This window comes from Gambusia affinis, linkage group LG03, assembly GCF_019740435.1.
Source record: "Gambusia affinis linkage group LG03, SWU_Gaff_1.0, whole genome shotgun sequence".
NCBI classification, from domain to species: domain Eukaryota; kingdom Metazoa; phylum Chordata; class Actinopteri; order Cyprinodontiformes; family Poeciliidae; genus Gambusia; species Gambusia affinis.
In genome coordinates this window covers 3,729,342-3,747,474 of record NC_057870.1, presented here as the reverse complement: position 1 = coordinate 3,747,474, position 18,133 = coordinate 3,729,342, and the positions used below count along the sequence as shown (strand labels likewise).

The window sequence follows — 18,133 nt, the reverse complement described above, 5'->3', positions numbered from 1 at the left end:
ATGTCCTGCCTAGACTTGGATAATTTCAAGACTTGGAAGCTCGTGTTCATAGCGGCTCTCCGACCAATCTGAATAAATAAACAGAAAGTTAGTTTTGTTTAATAATCAGAAGATCTTTTAGAGCCAGATGACCTTCAACTTGATGTAGAGCTTCCTCCTGCGTTACGCTGTTGTTCCTCAGTGCTGCTGAGAAACAATAGCACTAAGGACATTGTGGTTGATTATCTTCCTATCAGTTGTGCTGCTAATGTGCTTTGTTAAAAAGCCATGAAAGCCATTAAAAAGCTCAATATATCAATACACACACACACACACACACACACACGCCTCCGCCTTACTCTCACACACATCACAATCATTCTGTTCCCTTTTTAAAGCCTTAGTCATTTCCTGGAGCAGCTGAGAATCACCATGTTGCTCAATAAGCAGGAAAGATGCATTTTACTGCAGCTGATTCTATTCTTGATAAAAGACTTTCTAAGTTCTGACCCATTTAAAGAAATGAGAATATTAAGAAGTCAAATTATTTCAGGAACTCTATCACCAATTTCCATCCATCCATCCATTTTCTGAACAACCTTCGTCCCTAATGGGGTCAGGAGGGTTGCTGGTGCCCATCTCCAGCTGCGTCCCGGGCGAGAGGCGGGGTCACCCTGGACAGGTCGCCAGTCTGTCGCAGTATCACCAATTTAAACACATTATATAGATTAATTCAAACATCCATTAGTAGATGGATGTTTGAAAACATTTACTTCTGTTAAATGTGCTAATTGTCCACTTGCAGCTGATGAAAACATATTTAAAAATAGAATATTGTGTATGTGTATATAAATATATATGTAAGATATTTTTAAAAACAAATATATTTCATACCTGCTAAATGTGATTTTCAAAAGCTCCAACTTTTACAAACCAGCCTCAGGATGTATTCTAACTGATTGAACATAACTGTAGTATTTATGGACATAATGTTGGATTTATCAATCTGTTAATATGAAGATTATGTTGACTGTAAACCTGCTGAATCAATGGTGTGACTTGCTGGTGTGATGTTAGCTGCATGGGGGGAAAAAGACTGAAATTAGTTGAAAGAAAACTTTGGTTTTATTCTATTTCCATAGAAGCAACTGATTCCAAGCAAAATTTACCTCCGTAACTCTGACAGGGTCCAACATCGTAATGTTGGTAAACTCTGGGAACCGCCGTCGTTTCTCAGTTCTTGACTTGCTGCCGGTCCCTCAACATTAGCATCAAGAAAACCAGTTGGGCTGATGGAGAAAAGGGTTTTAGAAAAGAAAAAGTGTCTCAGGAGGCATAGGAGTCCATCCTGGAACTGGTGGGTTGCTGGTTTGAATCCCCTCTCCACCAATTATTCATCATAATGGGACCACATAAAATTCTGAAAAAAAAATAAATCACAAATTCATAATATTTTAATATATCATTTTATATACAACTTGAACCTGTAAGATCAGGTTAATTTTACATTTTAATTTGCGTGTTTTCCTCTGAATGTGAATGTGGGACCTCTGTTGACTGTTTTCTGCGTAACATAATTAATTTCTTTTGTTTTTTTGGACAATTTTCCTGAACCAGTACAGAATTTATTAAATCAGCTACCAATTACTAACAACGTATCTCAGCAAACTGTATAGAAAAGTCAAAAACACTTGAATTCAGATCACTATACTTTGAACTCTGATTTATTGTGGTTATCATTTTAGTTATCATACTGGGATCCTGGTTCTGTAGGGACGCATAATAAATGTCACATAATTAATCCTCTCCCATATCCCTGCAGTCACTCATCTTAAATGTCCCTGTAGTAAATCTTGATGCCTGGCCACTTTTCTTCTTGGAGGTCCTAGTTCATCTCTGTCTTGGAGCTCCATTTTCACATTTTCCAGCTCTGTTTCATAATTAACCTCACAGCTACAGTACCGTTGTTGGAGGACAGTGAGTTGCTTTTGGAGACTGTCCTTCTCGGCTCCAAGTTCACTGATGATCTTTTGGTCCCTCATCATTTTCTGTGACTGATCTTGAAATCTTATACAGCACCAGCTCACTCTGCAGACGGTTCTCTGTTTCCTGCAGACAGACAATCTCCTTGGACATTTTTTCTTGGAGATCGTCCTTCTCAGCTCTCAGGTTTTCAAGGATCTTTTGCTCATGCTTGATTTGTTCTTCATAAAACATCTGCATGTCGACCTGCAGGTTCTCCTCACCTGCAGCTTCATATTTCGATTGAAGCTCCTCGTAGCGAGTCTTGATTTGGTCCAGCTCTTGTTGGAGGGCGTCACTTTTCTCTTTTTCTTTCTGGATTTGTGACCTGAATGCTTCCTCACCCACAATATGAGCTACCTTCAATTGCTCAAATTCCTTCTGCAGCAGCCTTTTCGTCTTGTGTTTTATGTCTCTGTGCATCCTGGAAGCGATTATAGCTCGTCTGAGAGACTCTGAATCGGAAAACTCTTCTCCTGTCAGTAGTTCTCTCTTCATGTCCTTGAGTCTTTTCTGCCCTTGTAACTCGGCTTTTGTTTTCTCCAGTTCTCTTTGCACGTAGACCAGCTTTTGGTTCTCCTCAAACCATCTTGCTCTCTCCTTTTCCAGAAGAGAGCCAAGTCTCTGGATCTCTCTCTGTAACTCAATGGGAGGCGTTCTGTTCTCAGTCCAGCCTTGCAGATTTTGTCCAGCTCTCCATGCTCCATGCTGGGGTCTCATCTCACCGTTGGAGGAATGTGGCCTTTGGTTCCACATGTTTGGACAAAACAATGTTTGTTAAAATCCGTTTTGATCTGCAAACAATCTCAATGTTCAACTTTGAAAGCGCTTTGAGAACGTCTGAACTTGTCAGTAGTGCAGCAAACAATGACAAGAATGTAGAAGTTTGTTCCATACATACAGTGCTGATGACATCAGAAGCATGACTCTAGTCGTGACATCACAGAGTTTTCCTTCATCTCTGGAATGATGATGTGAGTGTTTGAGAAATCTACCACACTGACCAACCAACCTCCCCCATCATCCTTCTCCTCACCTTCCTACCCCCCATATTGGAGTTGGGATGGTTATATAGTGTTAGGGTGGCTCTGATTTATTCTTTCTGTAGACTTTTGTTCCTGGTTATTTTTGTTGAGGCTTTGCATCTTAGGACAGTTGTCCCCTCTGGTTTTGGACGACATGCAGTTGGAAGTTTTTTGCTCTTTCTCTTTTAGTTTTGGGCAGTCGGTATGATGCGTATCCATGGTAATACTTCTTTAGGTTTATTTTTTCTTTCTGCCCAGCTTTAAACCAAACAGCCAGAGAGAAATTTACAAGGGAGCAGCAGTAGAGGCAGAAGAGATTGATTTAGCAGTTCATTACAACAACTTATGATCATCCAAGACTTGTGATTGTGGGACTTTGTGTCTGCAATAGGGATGTTTAAGTGTTAGCATGTCATGACAGCAACACTGTCTCTAGAAGAATGATTGATACTGGAGATGATCCTTGAAGATACTTGGTGGATATTAAAACATAAATAATGTGATAAAAGCTGATGAGAATTTTCTGCTTTGTGTTTGGCCAAAGATCATTTTACACTGATAAACAACTTAGAATAAGTGATGGCAGCTCATGATTTAGGAAAAACTTACAAACAAGAGTAATAATTATGATTTTTGGAGCGTATTATATTACACAGACCATGTTAGCTTAGCATAAAGATCTTGAAATGTGATTTGTCAATCATGATTGTTCTTGTTTGGAACTGTGATGTTTATCTGATCATTGAATCCTGAAGACCAAATATTCAGTTTAGTGAGTCAAAGTGGGCTTGTTTATAGCAACCTCATCAGAAACTACTAGTTACCGTTGGTTACACTGTCTCTGTTGGTTTATGGAGAGACATGGTTTTAAAGGGGCCCCATTTAATTTTTGTTATGGGGCCCAAGATTCCTGGTGTAAGAGACTTGTGAACTCCTACCCCATAAACTCATACCATATTTTCAGATGGGTCCTCATTATTAAATCAAGAAAATAAAAATAGACATAGATAAAATGGAAAATTAATTAACCTAAGTTTAAATTTCTCAGTATGCATCCATACAGCCATACCCACGCACACTTATATGCATTAGCCTCAATTTGAATATACACTTTAGTGCTACCTCTCTCCCTTATTTCTATATCTAGTGAAAATGACCCCCTTATATTTATTTTAAATTTGTATTAAATGTTGATTTTGTTTTAACTTCTCATTTAACTTGTTCCATAATTTTACCCCATAAATTGAAAGGCAAAAGCTCTTGTTGTGCATAAACTATGAATCCTTAAGTTAGAGTAGCCCCTTCATTTATATCCCCCATCTCCTTCAAAAAACATGTGTTGTATGAGCTCAGGTAGTAGTTTATTAGATGCCTTAAACATAATTTAAGCCATTTTAAATTCCACCAGATTTTCAAATTTAGGACTTCTGTATTTTAAGAATAACAGGTTTGTGTGCTCATGAAAACCGAGGTTATGGATGATTCTAACGGCTCATTTCTGTAAGGTACTCTGTGGTTGTAAAGAACCTTTGTAATTAAGGCTGTTTACATCGTTTTAAACTGCGTGATTGTGAGGGTGAATGGGAATAAAAATACCAATAGGTATTTCATTCCATATAACACAGCAGGAGTGTAACCGGTAAACCTTTTATGGATGCTAAAGCGAAACCCCTCCACTTGATGACTTTGTGTTTCTGTGTTTGATGTAATGTAAAGCACTTTGAAATGCCTTGCTGCTGAAATGTGTGATACACATAAAATTTTATTTGATTGATTAATTCCCCACACCTCTGAATAATATGTTAAATATGACAAAATCAGAGAGTTGCATAGAATATGAAGTGATTTATTATTCAGAATATGTCTGGCTTTAGCCAGGACTAATATTTTTCTATGTAGTTTATTTTTTAAATGTTTAATATGAGGTTTCCAGCTGATTTTGTCATCTATTACTTAACATATACCCTTTAGAGTTACTGGAATTTCAGCTTTCTTGTTAAAAAAAAAAAAAAAAAAAAAGATGTTGAATCAATGTTGTCTTCTGCTCAAATTCTTATGACTGAAATGCATAACGTGTTGAACTTCAATCAGAATATTTCCGGTGATAACAGCCAATGTTAAACTATTAGTACTTTCTCTCGTTGTTCTCTCCGTCCCCCCTTGGTGAGGACGTGTCTTTGCAGAGAACTGGTAAAGCCGCTTTAAGACTTTAGCTTTCTCTTATGAAAGGATCAGATTTGGTAACAAGAAAAATAAATCGGACACACCCAAACAGAATTGTCACTGTTTGCTGTACAACAGCTGGCAGCATTTATGCAGCAGAGATGCTTACAGAACCATCAAAATAGAAAGTAAGATTAATCAGCTAAAGAAACAAAATGTGACACAAGAAGTTGCTCAGAAAATGAAATACTTACAAATCATCAGTTTGAAATGAAATAGACATTTTTAGTTAGTGGTTTGCACTTTCTTACTTAAACATCAGAGGGCAGCCTCTGCATTGTGCCATATTTCAACATCTGAACTGGATTGTGTCAGATCTACCAGCAGGGGGCTCTAGACTACCGCTCTCAATGACACAAATTGATGTTCTGCATTCTGGAAGTTTCCTGAATGCAGGGAAAAAAGTGTAAAATCATGTTGTTTGCAGAGCAGACAACAAGATTTTACACTTCTTAACATCCCATCTTTTACTTGTCATAAAGGTGCATGCAGTGATGCACTCTAAGGGTTCAGCGGCATTGAAGGCCTTTGTGGAAACACACATGCGGCTCAATGGACCAGACTGTGATAACAGTGTGTTCTGATGGGTCTGGATCCTGCCAGGAACACGCCATTCTCTTCCCCGCTGCCAGGATGAATGTAACAATCACATTTTCCCATTTCCCTCCAGGCCAAGATCCATTTCTCATCCGAGAGGCATGAACAAGTTTCAAATAATACACTGATCTGACAGATAATCTGGTTGTTCACACACATGCCTGTTAGAAAAAGAGCAGAGCTAGCGCCAGAAATTATGCTTTTTTGTTTTTTATTATTGTCATTCTCAAGGACCTCAAGAAAATTTGCATTAGTAAATGACAAAGTCATATAACATAAGAGATCATTTATTCACTTGGAAAGAGTCTATTTTTGATAAGCACACACACATATACATATACATATATATATGCCTGTGGTCATCGGGACCCTCGGGGCAGTCACCCCCAAACTGGAACAGTGGCTACAACAGATCCCAGGAACAACATCAGACATCTCAGTCCAGAAATGTGCAGTCCTAGGCACAGCCAAGATACTGCGCAGAACCCTCAAGCTCCCAGGCCTCTGGTAGAGGACCCGAGCTAAGAGGAAGAAGAATCACCACCCGCGGTGGGTGAGAAGGGAATTTATTTTAATTTATATTTATATATATATATATATATATATATATATATATATATATATGTATGTGTGTGTGTTCTTCCTTGGGCTGATTCATATCACCCAAGTTTCATCACTGACCCTTGAAACCTACATGGTGAACCCAATAAGTTTTGTAACATCTACCTGTGGATTACTGGATGCAGATGTTGTTCAGAGATGTTTATTTTGATACCAGCACATGATGACATAATGATTATGACCAATATGTCACATTTCTTGAGCAGTTAACCACTGCAAAACAGTCTGAAATAAACAAACCATATTCAAAACAACACTCCTTTAAAACTGAAAACCCGGCTCTGGTGAACAGCCACTGCTTCTCCAGGACTAAACGCTGCATGCAGGTTCACCCTGTTTTCTTTCACCTTGTTCTGAAATATTCCTCTGTAAACCATTACGTCTCTCTCACATCTAAAACATCTGAGAATTTCTGTGTTTATGAAACCTCCTCCAGTATTTTCTCAGATCTCTACAATAACCATTATTGTCTTCCATATGTTATGTGTGGTTTTCCTCCTCCAGTATTCTGCAGAGCCGTTGGGCTGACAGGCTGAAGGTGGGGCGGCGTCAGCTCCACACATGGATGGGTTTTTATTGATGCCACGTGCTGCATCGTAAAAAAAACAAGAAGCCCGAGGGATGATCCCCTCCCAGCTGTTTTTCTGCGGCAAAACACACTGAACAGCGATTTGGTTGAATCCCTGATAACTCCATTAATTCCTGAGTAAGTCAGTCTACATATCACATAGAACCGCAGTAATCTCGACCTAGTTTCTTCACTGTTCCCTCTGTTGTTAAGTTTTCTTTACGTTTCTCTTTTTTTCTGTTTCTTGAATTTATTCGGTGATTTTCAGAGTTAACACCAATAAAAGATCTTGTATTTGTTTTCTCTCAAACAATGCCCTTGTTTCTGTTATCTGCCTCAGATACAGGAGACTCTTCAGTAGAGACAGAAGCTCAAATACAAGGCTGACTAATCTTCCCACAGACCGGTTCAGACCAGTCTGAAGTTGAAACTAGCCGTGGCTCTCGGTTCCACATGCAGCCTTCACTCGCTAAGCACTTTTAAACCTCTCTGAGCTCATAGCGTTTCCTATAAAACCAGCTGATTGATTTCCTGTCAGTCTGATTTTGGAACATATTGCTTGCTTTCTTTTTGTGTCTTGGCCTTTGTCATAGAAAACATCCTCTAGAAACAGTTGACCCTCTTCCACTCATTTTTATAGTCTACAAAATAATAGCGACACTACTCAAATCTTATCACACAGTCAAATAATATGTAATAGTATGTAACTTTTATAAATATATTTTTTATTTATCTTTTGTGGGTGTGACAACATTGGTAAGAAACAGATAATCATCAAAAATCTAGTGCTAACTAGAAAGAACCAATCAGAGCCAGGAGTCTTAGCGCTGTGAACGAGAATGCTAAGGCTAGGTAGCATGACCATTGATAACGGTGGATAAGCGGTTTTCCTGTAACTTCAATATGTTACAGTAGCAGAGCAGTACGTACATGACTGTGATTGACAGCGCTAAGACCCGCCCTCTGGCTCTGATTGGTTGTTTTAGACTAGCAGCGATGCATTTCTTCAGACTGATTATCTGTCTCGTATTATATTGTCATGACGTGACAGTTTTTACAAATTTATAAATAACATTTTTTTTTTTTTAATAAGTTATATAATGCAGCTTGTCACCCATTCTTTAAAGCTACTGACCTAATTCAACAGAGTATTAGGAAAATTATGTGGAAGTTAAAGTGGATTCTTTAGTGGTAAGATATCCTTACTTCTTTTTTTTTCAGCAGAATTACTAAATCACAATCCTGCCACTTCATATCAAAGGGTGTGTTTCCTCACATTACTCTCATGGCAGATCTTTGGCCAAGCGTCCGTCCTTCCGCAGTCTGTCATGACCTTGGCCTCCCACCACAATGAACAATGGGTCCCACTGTCAACCTGTTCTAGCACTTTCCTTTACCTGGCACCAGACCAGGTTCATGGGGTCAGTTTGCTTCACTTATATCACAGAGTCAGCACAGCTATCCGCTCTGAGCGCTGAAGAAGAGGCCGACATAGAAAGCAGTGGATACTTGAACCCGGGATGCTCCCTCTGGTCACTCTTGGCTAAATAAGACAGTCGGGTGTTATAGCAGGAAGTTCAGTTCTCTTATTACAGGGCAATGACCTGATGTTTTTACTCTAGTTGTTACAACATCCGTCTGTGCTTTGGAATGGAGTCAAAATGTAAAATGTGTAAATGTCTATCCACCTACTATTTCCAGGTTTACTGTAGGCGAGGACCATGAAACGCATCCAGTTTCCTCTCAGGCAGTTACTGCCTCTAATTTATCCCAACTCTGGAGTTTCTGAAATGCCCTGAGTCACCTGCTTGTTTGGTGGAGCAACGGTGACACAGCCAGAGTGTCACCGTTGCTCCCACTCACGCTGTTATCCTCTACTGTATCGCCATGGAGACAGCTAAGCTGCCAACAGAGTTTTATCCACATGCAGATGTGAAGAGCAATTTACCATCGACCCCGTTGCTCTGCTGAGTCTTCTCAGTAAACAGGAATTATTTCAGTGTGTGAGGATTTTGTAGCTTTAGTCTCGTCAGTGAGACTAAACCTTTGAATCGTCAAAAATAATAATTTTATCAAACAGCAGAACAGATATCATGAAAACATTCAACAGCAGTTCCTCACCTTTGTAATTATGAACTGTTACTTGTCATCGGGTTTTAAAATGGAGAAAAACTCTCAAAGCAAAATGGCATAATCATGTCAACAAGGAAGTGTTGAAATGGTTAGAGCAAACGTTTTTAAAGTTTGTCCACCTTTCCCATTCAAACTTGTTTGTCCACCAGCAAGTCTGAACCTGTCTGTGAAAATAGATGGTTTGTATTTTTGCTTGTTGTCAGCTTGGAACTCAAATTGTTTTGGAACTCTGAAAAGAGAGCGACAGATATGAGCAGTTACCTTAGAAAAGACTGATTTAAAATGAGTCCAGAATTCTGTAGCTAGAAAGATGAACAAACAGAAAGACAAATGACAACATTCTGTGTAGGAAAAGTTCCTAAATAAATTGTAAAAAATAAAATAATAAAAATGATACTGACTGTACGTTGGACTCTTCTGGCATGTAGGTTGTTTGGAATGTTTCCCAGGAGGAAACCTCGTCTTCTTCAGACTCACAAGGTTCCACGAGGTGTTTGCTAGCTGCTGCCGCTAGTCTGCAGGAGTTGAGTGTGGGAGGGGTTTTCTGTCAGGCAGAAGCTCAGCTGGAGACTGCAGCTCCAAGGAGGACCTTTGGATCCTCCAGGCGATGATTTGTACGAGAAAGCATGTAGCACTCCAGAATGGTTTTTAGGGGTTCCTCAAATATGCAGGAAAGAATCAAAGCAACACTTAAGTTATGTTTTTTACGATGGAATAACCTTAACATTATATAAAGGTCTAGAAAGTCAATTTTATGTATTTATAAAGGATGAAACTCATCCCAAATCTGGCCATGCACAATAAATTAAGTAAACTTATCAACCTAAGATTTGTGGTGATTGTATGAACTGCAAGCGTTAATGGAATCGAGTAAAAACATTTAGAAAAAGAACGAGTAGGACAAAAATTACTCTGTGACAATTTAAAAAGTCATGGAAGTGTTCCGTCTTTCAGCAGCCATCCTGCAGAGTGATGCAACCGATCCTGTTGGGGCGGCAAGGACGGGCACAGTTCAGTGTCCTGGTAGGGGAGCATGGTATTGACAGATGAATACTCGGCTTGGCCCTATCGGCCCTCGCAGTGCAGTCAACCGTGAAGGAGAGCTGGCTGGATTGATCCGGTTAAGAGACGGCGCTCTGCAGCGGCTGTGTGTCCACCGAGACTCGGTGTTCAGTCATTTAATCTGAGCTGGGAGCAGCAGGCGGCCCATGGAGGGAGGGAAGGAAATCTGAACTGGGCTCTGCATTAAACTGTTTCATCACATTGTCTGCTGTGGTCCGTATTCTCATTGCAGGAAATGTTAAAACAAAGCAGACCAGGAGATGTATTTCTACAGTTTCTGCAAATATGTCTCAGTTCATTTAAACAAGCATATTTATGTTTCATATTTTGAATATAATAAAGTATTTTCTGGGACAGCAGTGTAAAGATTTATTATCCTGTTGGTTCCATCTAATGGTTTGTGCAGTAGACTTTGAAATGGAAGGAATTCATTTAAGATTTCCGTATGGTTTTAGTTAAACAAAGGTTGAACTGCTGGGGCCACACTGAGAAATAAAAATGACAGGAATAAAGTCAAAATAATATGGGAATAGTCGTAATATTGCCAGACCTGTCATAATATTTTATTATCTTAGCACAGGTCTCGCACTCTGTCAGATAAACCTCTCTATTTGTTTCATCTTTTCTGAAATCTTCTAGAACTTACCGTTTACCTCTGGAGACATACAGTAGGCTTGTCCTTATAACACACACACCCCGACACACAGCCCGTCTTGAGACTCCCACCTGCTCCGGATGTCCATCCTTTTCTGTGCTTTTCTTACATAATCCATGTATTCACTGCCAGCAACAGCTTCCAGTAAAATCCTTGAGTGAAATGTAAACACTGGCCTGAATAAAGACTTGTTTTCTGCCACTGTTGCCACAAAGCTTGCAGGGACTCATTATTTCTCATCACTACTCTGCTGCACAGAATCCGCGTGGGTTGCTTAACTCAACTTACCATCACGGAAACAGCTGCTTGTTTCCAGGAATGCTTTTTTTTTTTTTTTTTTTTTTTTACAGTACTCCATCCCTGTCTCCATAAGGGTTTTGGATGCTGAAGCTTTCTGAAACATTTGGGTCTGTTAGAAGAGATTAGATGTGAAGAGACGCAAACAGGAAGTGATGCTCTGAAAAATCCCTGCTCGTCTGTTTAAGAGAAAACAAACACCTTAAATCAGTAGGTATGCTTGGTTTGACTTATTTTATATGCAGAGGAAACTTAGCTTTCGGATTCGATATGGCAGTTATAAATTTAAAATAACTGAAAAATAAATCACTTACGTTAGATACTATGGCATATTTTTGATTAAGAAAAATACATGCATCCACAAGACACGTTGCAGGCCATAGAATATGATGTAGTACGTCTGCCGGGCCAGTTGGTGGCACTGTAACTGCCAGTGTATGACATAAAAACCCCCCAAAAATAAAATACTGCAGTGGGCCGAGAGAGAAAGATGTAAGTGCAATAACCCCAATGATCCCCGGTTTAAATTTCCAGTATGAAACTTTTATAAAAATTGTGTTTTACATATTTAAGTCAAAAAGTCATGATGGTATGAAATAAGATAGATAATCTGTGGGAAAAAAATATATCTCCTCCACATTCTCCAGACATCTGGAGATGTCTGGAAACATCCACCACTCCCAACCAAAAACAACCAATAAGAGCCAAGAGGTAGGCCTTAGCACTGTCAATGAACCTCATGTACTTGCTACTAAATATGCTAATAGCAGAGAAACAACTTACCGTTGCAGAAAAACCATTTATCTGCTGCCATCGGTGGCCATGCTTACTAGCCGGAGCAATCACTACAGGCCCCGCTAGCGGTATGTAGCAGAGAGCTAGGAGTGGAGGGGAGAATGGAGGCCGCCACACATTGACAGTGAAAAGACCCGCCTCCTGGCTCTGATTGGTTATTTCTAGTCAGCATTGGGAGAAGGATTTCTTTTCTTTTTCTACAAAGATTATCTGTCTCTTATCAAGCTGTCACAAAATAGCGACAGTTTCCACCAAAATGTAAATTTATAGGCAATAAAAGATGCTAATATGGATAGCATCTGTAAAATAATACCCTGTTATATAACTCAGTGCAGCGTCTCTGACGGTCAGTACATAGGCAGCAGATTGGAACATCTCGAACCTCTAGGATTTCTAACAACCAAGATAACAAGCTAGCAAATTATTCTCTAACTGCTTCAAAAGACAAGTACAGTCCTCCATGTACAGTACACACACACACACACACACACACACACACACACACACATAAACACAGATAAGGAGCAGGAAAACTTTGCCACTCTCTCCAGAGAGATAACTCCAGCCACTGACCCTGTTACTTAATCGAGAGGCGTCGAGCTTCTGACACTTTCAACATGTGGGGTCTTATCAGTGACCTGGACTCTGTTTAAAGGACAACAATGTTTATCCTCTCTTAGCCAGAAGATAGAAGGAGGCAGCGAAACCTCTCTGCAGGAAGAACAGCTGACGGATCAGCATGAGCTCAGCTGAATGTAATGTGTTATTGGTTGGAATGCTTCAATGGTGGTGTTGACCACAAGAACAGGGTCAGAAGCTCAAGGCTTCGGTTTCCATCCTCCCAATGAAACCTTATTGTGAGGCTTTTATTTCTGTAACCCTCTAGAGACAGAGTCGGGTCATAAATGTGCCAGTTCAGCGATATTCCCCCTCCTCTACCCTTTGTGAAGCGGAAGATAGCAGCATTTTTTCGCATCTCGATAAAACCCCCTGTCATGCCATCTTGGAAAAAATGGCAGGTGATGTTATTCAGACAGAGCTGTCTGGCTATTGTTCTAATAGGATTGAGTTTATTGTTCATATCAGCAAACAAAATTCCCCAACACATACCAAAAAAAAAAAGACACTTCCTCTGAAGTTTCTCCTTATAAGGACCTGGCTTGTGGAGTGGACATGCGTTTACATGAAGGGGAAAACAACTGCAGCCCAGCCAACATAAAGCCAGCCGTTGTTTGTGAGCGCAGTCTGAAGTGGGGGAACGCCTCGCAGCCTTATCAGTGCGACTCAGCCTCGCTGCACGGGCCATGGGTCACCTCCAGTTGTAAACAAAGTTCAAGAAGCCCTCCTTGTAAAGTCCAAAATCCAAGCCGAATATTTTTAGCCTTCTGCTGACTGGAAGGGAAAGATCAAAATCTTCTGAGGCCAAATTGGGAAGAGCAGAGCGCAAATGGCCTACTAAAAATGGTTTTCAGATGAAGTCCTGAAAGCAGAGGTTGTTTTCAAACAGTCTGATTTATGGGGATTTGTGTCTGCATGCAACACAGGCGCTGTGGGAGGAAATGATCTCCCACGAAGTAAACCCACCTTTAGGTTAGAAATGTGACTGCATGTCTAGACTTCAACTAGGCCGTTCTAACACATGAATACAGTTCTCTGACTGTAAGTTTAAGGCAGTTTTTCTGCCTGCAGGTTGAACTTCTACCCCAGTTGGACATTTTTTGCGTCCTCTGAGGTTTTAATGCACCCTGCTCACCTCCCATCAGCTCTGACCTCCAGGTACCCTTTCCCCACAGCATGATGCTGACACCCACTTGTTTCACAGAGCATCTCATGTTAACATTTAGTTAGATAACTTCTTCTGGGCTGTATTTTATTGGAGCAAATGGAATATACCTTCACACTCCCCTTTACAATGTCACTCACACTCATGTATCCACTGCTGCTGTGCTAAAGACAGAGAAACAATTCACCATTACAATAAACTGTTCATCGGTGGCCATGTTAACTAGTCTTAGCATTCATGGCAACTGTAGCGTAGCGGAGCTCAACAAGGACAGCATAAGCGGCGCCTACACAACCATGATTGACAGCGCTAAAACTCTCTTGCTGCCTCTGATTGGTTGTTTCTGATCTATCTCTGAAGATGGCTGTATGACAGGAAGGAGGCAGATGAGTAAGATTTAAACAGATTATCTGTCTGAATGATGGTATGTTGTCAGGATATTGTGACGGTTTTAACAAATGTGTAAAAAAAACAAAAGCAAAGAAAAAGAAAAAACATTACTGCACATTTAGCAGTAATAATTCTATATGATGTAATTTTACATTTTATTTCCAATTCTGTTTAATTAGTTAGTTTTCTTTTTTTTCATTTGTTTTTTCACATCCTGTATCTTGGCAATGCTGTTTTATGTTATATTTACATCGAAAATTAAAGTCATCACTAGTGCCTAAAGTGAGATTAAATGCCTGCACATCCTCTGCTTTGTTTTTTGTGCATTTGTGTTGTAAGACATATTTTTAAACAAACACGCTCATATTTAGTGCTTAAATACTAAAGATGATTTGCATTGCCATATAACTCGCCTATGCAGACGGGTTATATCTGGGGCTTTATATATTTGTTTATTTTTATTTTTGTTTGTTTGTTTTGGTTTTTTTACTATTATTATTTTGTGTGTATATTTTTTTAAGTAGTGGTCGAAGTCATGCTTTAGTTTTTACCACCCAGGTTTCATCGTGCAGCTGTTTCTCTGACATCCATGGGGGCCGTGGGCGGCGCCTGCCCCTCTCCCAGGCAGCTGATGTCACCGCTGGAAGCGCGTCCTGCCGGAGCTCGGCCCACTGTCCGCCTATAAATCCCAGAGCGCTGAGCTCCTCCGCACTCAGACGCTCCTGCTCTAACAGCGCGCACCGAGCAGCTCAGCATCGTCCGAGTTGGAGCGCCACGTCCGGAGCCGCGAAGCGCCAGGAGAAAAGCAAGAGACGCGATGTCTTCCTACATGTCCTCCGAGTCCCGCCGGGTCAGCCCCACTGTCCACGGCAACAAGTTCGACACGGCGCACCGCAAGAAGGCCGTGGCCAACATCTTCGAGAACGTGAACCAGGACTCGCTGATGAGACTCTTCCAGAAAACGGGAGACATGAAGGCGGAGGAGAGGGTGCGGAGCATCTTCTCCTACACGCAGGACCCGGAGGAGACGGCCCGGGCGCTGATGGCTCTGAAGCAGCGGAAGAAGGACAAGTTCCTCCGGATCGCCGGGATGGTCCGGCAGCTGCTCAAGCTGCGTTGACTCCCTCGCCCGGCAGTCGTCTTTCAACGCCCGTGTCTCAATCTCTCGGCTCTGGATTTGAGCCAAGCGAGAAAACATTCGCGATGTGACTGGGGGTCTCCACCGTAGGCGGATGCCCGAGGAGGCGCCGCCGGGACAGCGCCGCGGCAGCTGCGGCGTTACGGACGGAGGATCCGCCAGCAGCGGGACCCTGCCTGGAGCAGGCGGGGCAGCTCGAAGTATCTGGGAATCTGAAGGGAATACATGCCTTTCTTCAGACTAGAACTCATGCACGCATGCATACATTCCCCCCGTGGATGCGTTGGCTGGGGAGCAGCATCCCTGCAGGTGCACGTCACCGTGTTGGTGATGGTGCAGCACAGCTGCAGCGGGAGACTTTATGGTGCCGAAGAACCTGCCTCTATACATGAATGCCTGTCCTGAACACATGCCTTTTCTCTGAACTTCATCTTGCTGTATGAACACTACAGAAATGTGATACTGCATTGTGACAACACAATGATTTTTACTGATGTGACATTCCTCTGACTGTCCTTTTTCTAAAGAAATAAATCTTTGCTTTGTACTGAAGCCTGAAGTCTTGTCTGCCATCATTAAACACCTCTCTCCTGGTTTCCCTGCAGCTCTTTTGCACAACCATCAGCTTTAGATTCTTCAATCAGATTACATTTGTAGAATTGCATTAAAAACCGTTGGAAACATGAAGCTGAAAAGTCAATAAATGGTGAGAAACTATAGAAAAACTAGAAAATCGCTATATGCTTGGTTGAATTTCAGAAAAACAAAAGGAAAACAAATCCCTGCATGACCTGTGTGGAAACCACTAACAGGGAAATGCCCTGCACCAAACAGTCCAAATTGCCATGGTAACCAGAAGCTGACCGAATGGGTTTGATATTAGGAACAAAGGGGATAGCCGACATGTTGAGACTCATACGGCGCTGAGTCATGAAATCCATGAACTGATTTCTTGAGAAAAGAGAAGAAAGGAAAAAAAAAAAAACGTCTGTGTGTTCATGTCTTTACTCTGACGCAGGCAAAAACACTCGAAGAGACAGAGTTACTCATGAGGAAGTGGTTAATATTTAGTGGGCTTCCCCCGTACAGCGCCTCATGCAGTATGCCTCACCAGACTGGCGCAAACCAGTTTGGCTCAGGCTGGCCGGGGCGGGGTGGGGGAGCGGAGCGTGTTTGCATTGGAGTCTCTTCAATAATCATCAGTGCTCTCCAGATAAGATCATGTTAAGAGGGAATTACAGGGCTTAGACGTGTGGAGGCTTTGCTTTGTCACCATCTGGTTCTTCACCATCCCACACTAAAGCAGAAATTACCCTTCCACAGCCAACAGCCAAGGCAGACACAAAAGCAACCCCACATTTCTGAAAACAAAACCTTTTCTGCTCCTGTTTTCCTACCAACGAGTCGGTGTGTCGGGTGGCTTAACTGCAGACGCACAGATCAGCTAAGTGGATGCCTTGCTAATCTGCTTGCCTTGATAGTCCCGCTACCGGCTCAAACCGGTTTTGCTGTGTTTGCGGTGCATGATGACATCTGACTGCAGGCGCTTCTCGCATGTGTGGAAGGCCCTGTATCAGGTGAACTAAGGTGTGGAGGTTTCAGGAGGGAGTTTGGAAAGGAGTGTTACTGAGCTGATGCAATAAACATGTTAGTCACCAAGATAGCTGCTCACAGTCGCATCGAAGTGCTAGTCGTCTGTAATACTCTATCATAGAAAAAACATAGAACCTATTCTCCAGTCATTAAATTAACTATTTGAATCAACAGTTTTATGACCAGACTGATGTTTTACCTCTGTGTTTTCCAGCACTTTTTATTTAAAAGGGATCTTTTAGGGTGGGGGGTGGAAAATTATAAAACTAAGAGAAAGTTTTATGTGTTACAAACGGTAAAGTGGGGTAGACGTTTTTAACATATAATGAAGTTCTTTGAGTAGCTGAACCGCAAAACAAATTCTAACATGTAAATCTGAATCATAAATGCTAGAGGTGTCTTCATAGAACAGAAATGACCTTTATTGTCCCACAGCAGGGGGAGGGGAGGGTTTCTGTGGGAATAGGAGTGTGTAGGTTCACACCAAGAGAACAGAATAAAGAACAAGATGCTGTACAACAAGGACAACATTTCAAAATAAATACAGTGCAGTTATCTAAAGTCGGATATGCAATTGAGCATCAGGTCAAAGTTCAAATTCACATATCTTATCAATGATTTGATAAAATATGTAAATTTGATAAGACAACACTTAAAACAGTGTTGTGAATCTTAAAACAACACTGTTGTTACTTTAGACCAGAGGTGTCAAACTCCAGGCCGCTGTCCTACAGTTTTTAGATGTGCCACAGGAACAAAACACTGGAATCAAATGGCTTAATTACCTCCTCCTTGTGTAGATCAGTTCTTCAGAGCCTTAGTGACCTAATTATTTTATTCAGGTGTGGTGCAGCAGAGGCACATCTAAACATTGCAGGACAGCAACCCTCCAGGACTGGAGTTTGACACCTGTGCTTTAGGCAATGTTACAGTTCAAAGTGTAGGTACATCCAGACATAATGTCCAAATCATCAAACAAATACACATCAAATATGCTGATCTATGATGAATCAAAGGCAGCTCTAAACAGGAGGGTATTAAGCCCTGATTGAAAGGAACTCAGTGTTTCAGCAGTTTTGCAGTTTTCTGGAAGTTTGTTCCAGATTAGAGGAGCACAAAAAACTGAATGCTGCTTCTCCAGGCTTGAAGATCTGAGAGGTCTGGAAGGTTGATACGACAACAGCGGCTCTTTAATGTGTTGTGCTTCAAAGCCGTTGAGTGATTTTTAAACTAACAGACGCTTTTTAAAGTC

At 41.2% G+C, this 18,133-nt stretch overlaps 1 protein-coding gene across 1 annotated transcript in view; it reads left to right on the top strand.

The window, feature by feature from the left end:
* The window catches only part of tcima (transcriptional and immune response regulator a), a 36,437-nt gene extending 20,597 nt beyond the window's left edge, over window positions 1–15,840 (top strand). Inside the window, exon 2 of the mRNA XM_044110737.1 lies at window positions 14,709–15,840. Within this exon, the coding sequence (XP_043966672.1) occupies window positions 14,968–15,270 (303 nt within the window). The 5' untranslated portion in view covers window positions 14,709–14,967 and the 3' untranslated portion in view covers window positions 15,271–15,840. The remainder of the gene's footprint in view (window positions 1–14,708) is intronic.
* Window positions 15,841–18,133: the final 2,293 nt, after the last annotated feature.